The 14,171-nt window shown below is 36.2% G+C and overlaps 1 protein-coding gene across 1 annotated transcript; it reads left to right on the top strand.

Annotated features, from left to right (window-relative positions):
* Positions 1 to 10,209: 10,209 nt before the first annotated feature.
* LOC126755762 (uncharacterized) lies at positions 10,210 to 13,174 on the top strand. The gene is made up of 4 exons (XM_050468500.1): positions 10,210 to 10,306; positions 10,393 to 10,594; positions 10,653 to 11,197; positions 13,072 to 13,174. Exons 1-4 carry the CDS (start codon positions 10,248 to 10,250, stop codon positions 13,172 to 13,174), a joined length of 909 nt encoding a protein of 302 aa, XP_050324457.1. The 5' UTR covers positions 10,210 to 10,247.
* The last annotated feature ends 997 nt before the right edge of the window (positions 13,175 to 14,171 follow it).

The following is a 14,171-nucleotide window of genomic DNA, read 5'->3' as shown; positions in this document are numbered from 1 at the left end:
CCAAAGTTCTATGAGAAGAAAATACATAAATGTGTATACAGAAATTATGGTGACAAAACTTAAAAAAAGTACCATAAAACAGTGCGGTAAACAAAACAAAGCAAATGACGAATGAAAAAAAAATCGGTAACAAGCACTAAGGTGCAGTGAATTGCTTAAAATTCAGAAAGAAACAAATGAGGAATTTACGAAACTTCAATCCACTGTTTCAAATTGTTTTTCGATTCTATCGGTACAAAACATTCCCACAAACACCTTTTCTGGTAAATATATGCACCGCAGCATTGCCGGAAAAATTCTGACTTTGGTGAGACCAATCGCTCTTATCAAGAAAGAAGTGCTCAACGTGGCAACAGAACGAAGCTTAACAGGTCCAAGCTAGAAGCAATCACATCCCAAAAACACACGTGATACGATATTTTCCGTGAAGTTTAAAAAATTAAAAATTAATGACAGAAATAATTTCGTGAGATCAAAAAAATTATGTGCAAATAGCGCACATTATTATGTGCAAATAGCGCAAATTTAATTGCTTATATTGTCATAAAAGACATAACTCAATGCTTCACTATAGCAGATTTCCCATCTCACCCCAAAAAAGGCTTATACAAAAAAAAAAAAAACCACCAGAAACAAATACCTTAATTAATTCTTAATTTCGAGAGATAGAGAAACTTCCCATTATATTAAATAAAACTGCAGAAGATCAGTATTGTGAGGACTTCTGTAAAACCACAAATACTCAATCAAATAATGGCCGGTACGTCGTACAACTACCACTCAAGCCACCACCTCTGACAATATCATATAAAAGCACGAATATATGTAACTTTTCGACCCCACAGGATGGCTTTCGATAATAATGATACAAAAATTCTGCTTAAAAAATCTCAATCTCAAAAACGCTTCGTAGAGCTAATATTCTGAGCCCTCGGCTTTCAGAGCTGGAGTATTTTCGTCTATTCGGACGATATGACCCATGACCTAGCCAGCCCGCGACTCATCGATGTTGTCATCGTCCATGCCTCTGCACCATAAAGAAGGACGGGAATAATGAGTTACTTACAGAGTTTTGTTTTTGTTCGTCGAGAGAGGACTTTACTTCTCAATTGCCTACTTAGTCCGAAGTAGCACCTGTTGGCAAGAGATATTCTGCCTTGGATTTCGAGGCTGACGTTGTTGTTGGTGTTGATGCTAATTCCAACAACAGACGAAATTGTTTACGACTTCGAAGTAATGACTGTCAACAGTGACATGGAAGCCTAGTCGCGAGTGCGTCGACTTTTTGTTTGACGACAGGAGATATTTCATTTTGCTCTCGTTCACCACCAGACCCATTTGGGAGTCGCTTTTTCCGAAACGTCGTTTGGTATCGAACGTCTCGGAGAGGTCCTTCCCGATATTGACAGAGCTTTTGGTTTTGGTAAACATCAGCTTACTCAGGCGTATTAGTTTTTTGGGAATACCAAATTCAGATATCGCGGCATAAAAGCAGCTCCTTTTCGTGCTGTCAAAAGCAGTTTTGAAATCGATGAAGAGATGGTGCGTGTTCATTCTCTTTTCACCGGTCTTTTCCAAGATTTGGCGCATGATGAATATCTGGTCAGTTGTTGACTTGCTAGGTCGAAATCCACACTCATAAGGTCCAACCAGTTTGTTGACGGTAGACTTTAATTTTTCACACAATACGGTCGATAGAACCCTATACGCGATGTTGAGGAGGCTTACCCCACGGTAGTTGGCAATCGGCAGAGCACACTTAAATTCCAATCGTTGGGCATGCCTTCGTCCGACCATATTCCACAAAGAAGCTTATGCATGCACCTTATTATTTCTTTGCCGCCGTGTATAAGGATCTCGACCATCGGCGTCGATTGGGGAATCGGGTTTACTTTCTCCTAGCGTTATGCATTCACTGCCATTTAGCAGGCATAATTTTAGTATGCTCTGGGCATTAGTCACTACACCACCACTGATTGTTCTACAAGAGTATACTCCGCTCTTGAAACTTTCATCATTTCGTAGAAGTTTTGAGTATAACCCCTGTCGGCTAGTTTGTCAAGCTCTTCGTACTCACTCTTTTTCTGTATGCAAATGGGTCACGTTTCCCTCTTCAACTCTCGTTAACTATCCCATCCGCACATATTGTGGTCGATTGTAACGTTCCGAGGTAGGCAGTCTGCTTTCTCTCCGCTGCGGTACGGCACTCCTCGTCGTACCAGCTGTTCTTTTGAATTTTCAGAAAACCGACGGCTTCGGTTGCAGCTGTACGTCAAGAGCTTGAAATTCCGTCCACAGTTCCCTTATACCAAGTTATTGACAAGTGCTCTCAGAGAACAAGAGTGCAAGTCGAGTAGGAAATTGTTCGACTGTCTGTTGTGATTGCAACTTGCTGGAATTTAGTACTACAGATAACGGGCCCCGGCGAAATCGATCAGCCTCAACCCATTTGGGGATGTTTCCCAGAGGTTGACATCGTGGCAGGGGCAGCTCTCATAAGCGCGCTCCAAGCGCTCATAGAAGGCATCTGTGGTCACATCGTCCTTCTCTTCCGTCGGGGCGTGGGCGCAAATCAGCGATATGTTGAAGAACCTCGCTTTGATGCGGATTGTGGCTAGACATTCATTCACCGGAGTGAATGATAGTACTCAGCGACGAAGTTACTTTCCCATCACAAATACCACACCAAATTGCGCTCCTTTATATGGTCACTGCTGTAGATGTCACAAGGACCTACTCGTCTCTTTCCTTGTCCCGTCCATCGCATTTCTTGGACGTCGGTGATGTCAGCCTTTATTTTCACGAGGACATTAACCAGCTCGGCAGCGGCACATTCCCAATTAAGGGACCGGACATTCCAGGTGCATACCCTCAAATCGTAATCCTTAGTTTGTTTACCAAGGTCGACATCGAAAGGGTGGTCTCTCATCCGAGGCTGATTGTGATTTTTCATTTGTAGTGTTTTTTACGTAGCGGGTTCCAAGCTCAGCGCATGACCCTACGTAAGGGACGTTTCGCCTTTTCACTTTAGCTCGCTTTCAATCGGATGTTTTCTGGCTACCCAGAGTGAGCTGCTTGAGCCATATGTGAAGTAATCGTTTTCTGGTCATTACCAAGTGAATGGCGATCAGAAATTTACTCACTTGCGGGAACTTCTACACATGACCACCGGTGGCTCACAGGCAAACTCATTTAACTGGCGGCGTGGACCACCGGTGGTCCACAAATATTTATAATTTAAAAGCTATACTACACAGAGACACCGTGCTAAAATAAAATAGGTTGGGGAATTATAAATTAATATTTGTTGTATGCATTAGAAAAGTGCCGTTATACGAACAATTTGTCATCTTGTGCACATGATAGAAACATATATAAAATTACCCGGGGCGTGTTAAGCGAGTTAAGCCTCCCCCACTCTTCCCGGTATAAGCTGGCGCACCCCAAGAAAACACTGCACAATTCACTACATACGATGCACCACACTCATTCTTCACCACACAGGACAATATACCACACCATCGCAGCGAGTCTGTTCACCACCTTTTATAAAAAAGGGATTGGATGATAGCCGTTTATATATTGACATTCGCTGATACCGTGTCAACATCTCGCTACTCTACCGTGATTATACTTTTCGACCTTGACCTGCAGAAACTCGAGACTTATTTTTAATAAATTAAAATTTATAACATTTACAGTAATAAATATTATAATTCGTTGATGAATTTGTTAAAATACAAACAAAATTTATTTTTATTCTACATAAATTTTTTATCTTTTTTATTCACAAATCTTTTTGTTTCGACTATATAGTAAATCATTCAAATGGCACGAAATAAAGCTGTTGACTCAGTACTTTTACTGAATCTTGCACGGCGATCACGAATACGTCATACAGTTTTGGCTGAAATGATGCGTGCTGCTTTTGACTACAACAGTCAGATTGATTATAGTATATACTCAAGGTGAAACGCCAGGGAAAATTCTGCTAATGGCAAAGTGATTGATATATTTGTTGCTGTCATTGATTATTTATTTTATTACTTCACTTTGTACGTAGCGTGGCGTCACGAAAAGCATTCTCCGGAACACAAGGCTATATGTGATTCGCGATGCATGCTGCTTGGATTCCCTCGAAAGATTTCATAATTGTCTCTGGATCATACTTAAAGATCATTCATTATTCAAAAATTGGGGATCACTTTCACACATGTTCAAATTTTCTTGGCACATTTCCACTCGCCGCAATTTCTGTGTCAGTTAGCATTTTTCCCCCTGCACGGTCTTCACCAGCGACCTTTTCCCGGCTCTCCAAAAAGGCTAGGTGCCACCAAAAGACATCACTTCTTGCTAAAGCAACTTCTGGCTAAGCCTGCTTGATCATATCAAACGCCTCTGTCGCAGATTTACAGAGTTTTACACAGAATTTAATCGCGTATCTCTGCTCTAACGAACGCTTCATTTTCGGCTTGCACCACTTACCGAAACGCGTCGAGCGAATAAAATCAGTCCTATTACTTTCCGGACAAACTAAAATGCGCTCTCTTATTTTCATTGGGATAACTCACATATTGGCCAATATCTGCGGTACAAAGTCACCCGGAATTTCGACAATCTTTATATAAAGTATACTACTTTGATCAAGTTGAAAGGAGAATTTTGTCCATTTTATTTCGTTCAAAGTAATCCCCTCCCGCTGCAATACACTTATGCCAACGAATATTGCAGTCATCATAGCACTTGTTAAAATCCTCCGTCGTGATGGCCATGATGGCTTCTTCGATTCAGCTTTTATACCCTCAATGAAGTCAAAACAGTATCCTCGGAGTGGTCAGGTGAATTTGGTAAATAGCCGAATTTTGCACGAAGGTAAATAAGCTGAATGCGGTGGTTGCGGCACGATATTAGTTGAAAATGTGGAGAAGTGATCACGAATAACCAATGCAGTATGAAATAGTGCATTACCCCATTTCTTTGTTTAATAAATTCAGACATAGTTAACATCGCAGAATTCACTTCAAATACTAATGAATATTTTGCTGAGAAATTTAGCACAGATGTTACTAACACCACTATCAACTTACAGAAAAAAATTTACCGATTCGAAAAACACGCTAAGTATAGTATGTATAAATTAAAAATTAACCTTACGATTTGTTCACAGTAGTATGACGGCTAGGGACACACACTACATACATACCACTATAAGAGAAGGATTATCCCTTAATTTCAGTTATATGTATCACACATTGACCGACATTTCGATCAAAAGTCAACTGTAGGTACCGGGGTCAAAATATTTCGTACCGAACGTCTTGAACAATTTTTATTGGACTTAAACTCTTTTTGGTCATAAGGTGCTTTAAGGGAGCCATTAATGCAAATTTTATTTCGTAATGTTAATTATTTCTTGATTTGTGTACTGGAAAGTAAAAGAATCAAACGGAATTTTAAATGATATTATATGGGCAGTAGGTGTATTTATAATCAGATTTCGCCTATTTTCACAATGTGACATAAGAATGTAAAATGAATGAGGCGTACTAAATTTTGTCGAAATGGGTAAGTCGGGACCCGTGTGGTAAGTGGGAGGTGCCACTCCCATCGTCAATTTTCACACCGGTTCCCATAAAGCACTCGCATGCCATCTCGGTGGTAAATTTAATGTCTCTGTCGTATTTAGTTATTGATTTATCGCTCTTTTAGTAATTTTTAACAGTACCGTTATATGGGGGTGAGAGTTGTTACCCTCCGATTTCATCCATATTCACACTGTCGGTAGAAGTTTTTAGCAAATTCGGTTGTTGTAGCTTAAATGGTTTAGAAAATATGTACATTAAACTTGTTAGAAGGCGAGACCACGCACTTCGTTTGTTTTAATTTTTGCCCACAGGTGCCCCGTGCTACTGTGATCCTCTGTACCAAATAAAGCTTTGTATCTATTGAGTGCTTAGTTATGGCACTTTATATATTATGTATATGTACATCTAAGAACTCGCAATTTTTTTGTACTATGGAACAACATTTTTTTGTTTCGTTGGTACATTCTTCATATGAACGTATGTGAAGTTTCATTTCAATCTGTCAATTCATTCTTTGTTTACAAACACATTACATTTAGTGTCGCCATTTCACAGTATTTTTTTGCAATGGAAGAAATTAAATATCGTGCAGTGTCAAAATTCATATTGTTGGCAGGTGTAGCACCAAAAGGAATTCACGGACCAATGTTAAAAATATATAATTAGAGCAGTACAAGCTTTGAAGACGATCCACGCGAAGAACGTCCAAAAAGCGCATCAACACCAAAAATCCCAGCCAAAATACAGGATATGGTTTTGGAAAATCGTCGATTATCTAAGAAAGATTTAGTCGATTTTTTAAGTAAAATTTTAGATTTTAGAAAACTACCTGCATAATGGGTGCCGCATTCGCTAACAATAGAACAAAAACACATTCGAATGCGACATCTTCAGCAAGTTTAAAAATGATTAAGAGGAGTTTGTGCGTCAATTCATCACTATTGATGAGACTAGTGTCTATTACCATGATCCTTAATCAAAACAAGAGGCTAAAGAGTGGTGTGAACCTGGTTGTTCCGTTCGAAACAAGTAGCATCTGTTTTTTGGGCTGCGAGAGAAATTTTGTTTGTGGATTACTTGCAAACTGTAAAACCAATTAAATCTGAATATGATGGCAACTTTTGGACCAGTTGAAGGAAAAAATTCGTGAAAAAACCGGTTTGCAGATGAAAAAAATCCGGTTTCATCAGGACAATTCATCGTGTCAGAAGAGCATTTTGACAATGGCTTAAATCCATGAATTAAAGTTCGAATTCTTGGAGCATCCACCGTATTCACCAGATTTGGCTCCCAGCGAATTGTTTCCAGAACTCAAAAAATTTATGTGTGGCAACGTTTTTCATCAAATGAAGAGGTCATAACGGCTGTTGAAGCGTATTTTGCAGACCTTCCGGATTCTCACTTCAGGGATGGGATCCACAGATTGGAGGAGCATGTGTATTAACGTTCAGGGAGATTAAGTTAACTTTAATATTCTATAGCAACAGGTTGCAAGAGTAAAAAAATGTTGCGAAAACAATAAAGATCCATTATTCGATGAAATCGCGAATTAATAGCCATCAACTTTGTTGTCTTCTTGGCCATTAATTTTTTCTTTAATTTATTTTAGTTCGCGACAACTAACACTAAATACATTCTAAAATGAGACATATATATGTGATATTAACGCAACCGAAGAGACAACTTCTAATGCAAATTGAGTTGATGTGTAAAACCTCAACCAGATGACATTATATTAGGAATATGAGGTTTAGGCCAAGGTATCTACCAATTCCATTCTAATTTAACACTTTTTCACCCAATTTCAACAAAATATCCCAGATTTTGACCAGCCTGATCGGTTTAAACACATGTGGAAAGATGCATATTATTTTATATATATTTGGGGCAGAGAAAGAGTCGGGCTGATTTAGTAAATTTTTTCATTGCTCAGGCATACTCGAGAACATATTTTGAAGCAATTCAATATACAAGTAATACTCATTGACTGATATATTTGGGATAAAACTTGTTAAAATAAGAAAACCCATTACAGGGGGTATATGACAGTTGGGTGGTATTGACTTGATTTTATCTAAGCTTGCCTATACTTCATACAATTAACATGCTAACCAAAAAATGTTCCCAGGATTGCATTTCGGTTCCTCAATAATAATCACCAATAGTATGGAGTAAAGTTAGCCGGATATTTGGAAATCGCTATTTTAGTTATAATTAAGCCAAGTTTTCACCCAATTTTATACATTTAAGGCACAAAGATACACTCTCATGAGTAAAATAGGCTTTTTCAATTCCCTTGAAACAACTGAAATATTATGACGTATAAATGACGAATATGGTTGAAATCGATTCCGAGCTATGAGACAAAGAGCTAATGTAAGATATGGAACTGTAATTGGTTCAGAGGATTGCAGTCGCAAGGGGCTTCTGGGAACTAAAAATTAAAAAAAAAAGTGGAAACGCACCATTCTCTGATAAGTGTAATGTATATTACATATCTCCTAAACCACTAAAGCTACAACAACAAATTTACCTACAGAAAATATTATACGAACTCCTGTCGACAATAAGAAAATGGATAAAATTGGATGTTAACGCCGCCTACTACCCATTTATCGCGGGACTCCTTCTACCGAACCAAATTTAGTACATAACACTCTTCTGACATGTCTTTGTCACAGAGTGAAAATAATCGGGGTACAATTATATTACACATCCCATAAAACATAATTTTAGATTTCATTTGATTATTTCACTTTCTAGTAAGTAATGAAGGAGATTATTAAGATATTAAAATTTGCACAAAAGCTGCATTTGAAGTATGTCACCGAAAATATAGGTCAATTAATGAGATATGCAATCTAAATTTGGAGTTAATCCTTTCTTGATAGTAGCATATCTGTGTGTTACAAATGAGTTGAATCAAGTCAATACTTCCCCTAGTCTCCATATACCAAATAAAAAGATTTTCGAACTTCCGTGTGGCCAATGTGTGAGTTATCTTAATAAAATTGGGAAGGCGTATTTTTCTAATAATGGTGCAATTTGTGCTTAGAAGAAATAAAATCGGATGAAAACTTGCCCTAGATCTCATATAAATAATCGGCTTTATGTATCTGAAGTTATTAGCCCGGCTTTAGCCCTTAAAAGTTGAAAGAGTATGAAATGTTCGGTTGATCCAACTTATTTTTATGTACGTTATAGGCGCAAATTATTTTGTTGGTTTTAGTTTGAAAACGCCATGTGTACTGATAACATCTCAATGCCAATCTTTATCATTCTTATATAAGCAATAACGTCTTTATTTCTAAATACTTACTGTACAAATAGTTTATAATATTAAAGATTAATATTACATTAGCAAGGGGCTAGATCTTCTAGTAAATACATAAATATTAGTTATTTAGTTAGTTTTTTCTTACCCAAAGGCGTTTGATCTCCTCTTGTTTTGGCAACTTCATTCTCTTGTTCCGTTGGACCACCTTGGCTGAGTGTTGCCCAAAACAATTAACCAAATATCAAGGAAGTTATTAGAAAATTGTTCATATGAACTACTGTATCATGAGCAGGGTTGGGAATTTTTTGATCCAAAAATTGGGGATACAAATTTAATCCTGATGTTGGGACTTAAATTAGACTTTTAAGCCTATATGTTTGGGATTTAAAATAAAATATTGAAAATTTTTATTTGGATGTGCGAGTGTATGTAAGTAGTATACATACAGTATGTATGTTAAGTCGATTTTCGTGGGAAATAAGTGTACAATAATCTTAAGTGTGCATGTCTAAAGTAAATAAAATATCTACATACATTAAAAATAATTCGTTTATAAGTACAGTTAGAGATGGAGTCTAAAACAAATTTAAGTATTAATCTCTACTTATTTACATATCTACATACATATGTACTTGTTTAGGCAAATTTTAAGAATGGTCAATAGCATATGCTTGTGTTGTTGTTATTGTTGTTTTGTTGTTGTTGTTACTTTTGCCAATGACACCGTTATCAATGAGGATATTCAGCACAAGATCCTTTGCTAGTTGACTTTGCTTCACAGTACACTTGCACGTACATACATATTTTTCCATGCGCACACCGACCACATGAGTACGTGAGTGTGTATTTTAAATTTTTTCCTTATCTTGATGTTTTTTCGCTTAGTTGTAACATTTTGGCAAAAACGTAGTTTAACATAACTCGCGAACCACTATTATCTATTTTTCCAATCCATTAGACGGTTGTAGCAGCTTTTACTGTGTATATTTGGTACCCAATTTTCGTTCACTATAACATTTAAAAGGTCATAAAAAACAAACTGACACATACGAACGCTAAACCCTTTGAGGGTTTTACTATACTGACCTAGTACCATCACCCTGACTTGGAATTTCTCACCCCCCAGATTAGCTGTTGTACTGTGTAATAAATCAGTGAGTATGCATACGCGCTAAACCTTGTGTGTGTATGTGAGGAAGTAAGACCATAAGAAAGCAAACAAAATCAGGGGGGTTACTCTGTAATGCGAAACGAATATGAAAATGTTCGCATCTTCAATTTTGGTACTCTGTAATTCGACAATCGCAGAAAATTTTGAAATTTTCGAATTTAGTTTTTCCCTTTCGCATTAGCGGTACTCTGCTTTGCTAAAGCAATTGTCAAACATGCGTTATATTCGTAATTTTTGTGCTACAGGTATAAAGAAGTCGCATTGCTTGAAAATGTAAGTTTCAAATATAAATTAGTTGTTTTAATTGTTACTAAAATATATAACGCCGTGCATATGAACTATTTTGCACACATTTACAGGGAAGCACCGAAAATAAAACAACAAACTCAACCAAAGCAATTTGAAATTCTCGTGGATTTCATGAAGGCGCATCCCGATTTATCGAAAGGATCACTAAAAACACCAGACGCCAAAAATACCTCCAATAATTTATGGAAAAATTTAGTTTCCCATTTAAACGCAGCTGGGCCACCATTGCGCGACATTGCGGGGTGGAAAAAGGTAATTCCAATAATTGCACAGATAAATTATAAATGTGATTAAATGTAATCAATTAAAGGTTTGGGCAGACTATAAGATTCACTTAAAGGCAAAAATGCGACGAAACAAAAATAATATTTCGGGAACTGGAGGTGGTCCCTCACTTTTCATACCCTTATCACAGTTAGAGCAACAAGTGAGTGAGTTATTGTTAATAGAGGAATCAATAAATGGAATGAGTGGTACCTTGTCATTCGGTGCAGCTACAAACATCATTTCGGAGGTAAATGCAGACCCTACCGAACCAAATACACAAAACAGGGAACTACCACAATGTTCCAAAGTGGCATGCACACCTCACAAAAAACAGCAGACTCCTCTTAATATACAAGAAAATGAACTACCACATTGTTCAAATGTGACGTACCCACCGCGCAAAAAGCAGCAGACTCTGCTTGAACAACAAGTCGAAAACCAAATTATATTCCACAATAACTCGATTAAAGTGTTAAACGATATAAATTTTAATATAAAAAACATTTTTAAAACATTGAAAAAAAGAAATAAATTAGAAAAACGGAGACTAAACTTTGAAAAGGAAAAATTTCTATATAAACAAAAAATTTATGAACAAAAATTGAGAAACTGGAAAATGTAAGTTAAATAACTATATAACTGCGAGAAACAGAATTAAAAACTACAAATTTAATCTGTAATTATTTAAATATAATTTTCGTTATTACAATGAAATAAAAGACTGGATTTATTAATTTGCAAATAGTTCGTTTTAATTAAGTTGAGTTACCAGCATTTATCATATTTGTTTTAAATTATTATTATTTTCTTTATTTTGCTCGTTTATACTTTGACATTTTTGGAAGTAATGCCAACTATTACATAAAAAGAAAAAAAAGCAAAGGTGAACAGCATTGTTAGTGATGCGTAAGCAATACAGAGTATCAATTGCCTATCGCATCGCATTGGGCTTTCGAATCGCATTGTCTTTCGCATCGCTTTACAGAGTAAGCCCCAGAAGTTGTCTTATTTTTACAGTAACCTCATTTGCCTGTAATCAAAGTGTGGTCACTAGGGCGGCTCTTATTTTTCAAGTACAATTTTTTTCTTGTGCTACCCCTCAATTTAGTTTCTTTTTATAAAAAAATCAGATGAGCGAAATTTGAAGTTAATCCGATAAGTTTAAAGTGTGCCCTTGGCCCTCAAAAATGGTTTTCGTCATGTGTTAACTGTCAAATGCATAGAGTATTTTCAGGATGTTTTCACCAAAATCAGAACGAAAACGCAGTTTATTGTGAATTACTAAGGAGTATTGTGAATTGAGTGGATGAAAATTACTATTTACAGTAAATATTGACGGTTATTGTGCGTTTTTTTAAATTTTGGGTGTGCTTCGTGTATTGTGAATTGAGTGGATGAAAATATCAGTCTCCTATAACATTCGAAGTGAACACATACGGTAGCACAATGTCAACTCCTAGATTACGAGAGAAAATTTATCTTCTTGAGCATTACTCGAATGAAATTGTTGGAAGTAAACTGCCATCGGTGAAACAAGTGTTAAACGTTTTCTTTTTCAATTTGCGAGTGTGTAAGTTAACCGTACGGGGAAGTGCCTCACTAGCTGTGCGGGAAGCGATGATATATTGGGAAAAAGCACGAATTCCGACGCAAGAGTTAAGGAATTGTATACCAAAGTTGGAAGGTCTGTATCAACAATGGAGGCAACTTCAAAAACATGCTGGAAGATTGTCGGAGGTTCATAAGAAAAAAGAAACAGATTTCCTTGAAAAACTTGAGAACCTTTTTGATATAGCACACGCCAATGCTTTGAGTATCATTACCTTTGAAGAAGATAAACAGTTCTTAATCAATCAGCGGTTGAGAGGACGGCCAGGGTTTATGTATGGAATTGATTACCAGCTAATTGCGAAAGAAGCACGAGTTTCTGAACGAAAAATGCAAGAGATGAAGAGGAAAAAGCGAAGCGATTATGAAATGCAAAAACTAAGTAAGTATCGATTTAATCAAATGAAAACATATGTATAAATTCATAAATATTTATATACACAAAATTTATGGATTTATACATATGTTTTCATTTGATTAAATATTTTAATTTTTTCATCTGAGCAAGCATTGAAAACGAAAGCAAATAAATTTTCTCAAGCTCATATAAAATTACAAAAATTCTATAATTTCTTAAAACATTTTATTGCAATATATTGTGTTGATCAGTCGCGCTACTCGCTTGTTTCCAAGTGTATTATCCCGTGTAATATATAGTATATTAGTGAGAGTGATTATAATTATCTGAATCTACCTGAATTGCATTATAAAATGAATGCATCAGGAGAAGATGAAGACAACGAATATGCAAAACATAAATGGCAAAGCATTTCAATCAAAAATGGATAACGTTCAAACAATGAGTCTCCTAAAGTCCATCAAAAGAAGAAACAAATTCTCATACATCCAAATAGATTTGACCTCCTAAGTGATGATGAAAACACTTTTCCGATCGCTGAAGAGGATGTGACAGCGAATGAAACAGAAGTGCTGAATGCTCCAAAACCGTGTTTTTAATATAAGTGAAATGATAAACTCTATTGCTAGCGTAATTGCCAAAAAAGATTTTAGATATAAATCGTTAAATGATGGCCAAATTAGAGTTATCATAAATGATATATGTAGATTCTTACAGAAAAATTGTAAAATATTTAGACAGTGTCAAAGTGTGTTTTCACACGTATCAACCTAAACAGGATCGATCATACAGAGTAGTCATAAAAGGTATTCACTTTTCCACTGCTTTGGATGAAATAAAAAGTAATATTACTTCATTAGGTCATAAAGTAAGAAATGTAAGTAATATTAAAAGCAGGATAACTAAGCAACCGATATCAATGTTCTTTGTTGATTTGGAGCCCAACGCCAACAATAAGGAAATTTACGAGCTTAAACATTTAAATAATGCTATCATTAAGGTAGAGGCTCCCCGTCAAACTAATGACATTATTCAATGCTATCGATGCCAGGAATTTGGGCATACCAAAACTTATTGTAAAAAACCGTATAAATGCGTTAAGTGTAATTTAATGCATCCTACTAGTCAATGTACTAAATCCAAAGACACATTACCTATATGTGTGCATTGCTTACAAAACCATACAGCAAATTACAAAGGCTGCGCTGTATACCAACAACTCGTTCGAAATAAACCGCTTTCTGCAAGCATTAGAAAAGAGATCAAACATATAGATCAACAAAACTTCCCTAGCTTAGGTAATGGGTTACCTAAATCAAATTACACTAACAATGTGACAAATAACAACACTGAGCAGACTTATGCTAATGTATTAAAAGGTAATGTTACAGATAAACAAAATAAGAAAAATGAACAAACTACGATGAAAAAAATTGAAGAGCTACTAGCAAAACAAATAGAATTAACAAACACTCTACTTAACATGATGTCTCTACTTATTAATAAGTTATGCAAATGAACTTAAGATTAGCAATATGGAATGCCAATGGCTTATCCCGTCACGCTCAAGAAATTGAAATATTTTTAAATGAGAAT

The sequence above is a fragment of the Bactrocera neohumeralis genome, chromosome 4 (assembly GCF_024586455.1).
Source record: "Bactrocera neohumeralis isolate Rockhampton chromosome 4, APGP_CSIRO_Bneo_wtdbg2-racon-allhic-juicebox.fasta_v2, whole genome shotgun sequence".
NCBI classification, from domain to species: domain Eukaryota; kingdom Metazoa; phylum Arthropoda; class Insecta; order Diptera; family Tephritidae; genus Bactrocera; species Bactrocera neohumeralis.
Note: the sequence above shows the minus strand (reverse complement) of the source record. Positions and strands in the feature narration are given on the sequence as shown.

Excerpts from the sequence above, each read along its gene's own strand:
- LOC126755762 (XM_050468500.1), top strand. The coding sequence starts at position 10,248 with ATGCGTTATATTCGTAATTTTTGTGCTACAGGTATAAAGAAGTCGCAT. Across the intron at positions 10,595-10,652 it reads ACATTGCGGGGTGGAAAAAG|GTTTGGGCAGACTATAAGAT; the intron begins GTAATTCCAATA and ends AATCAATTAAAG. Across the intron at positions 11,198-13,071 it reads TTTCTATATAAACAAAAAAT|ATTTGACCTCCTAAGTGATG; the intron begins TTATGAACAAAA and ends ACATCCAAATAG.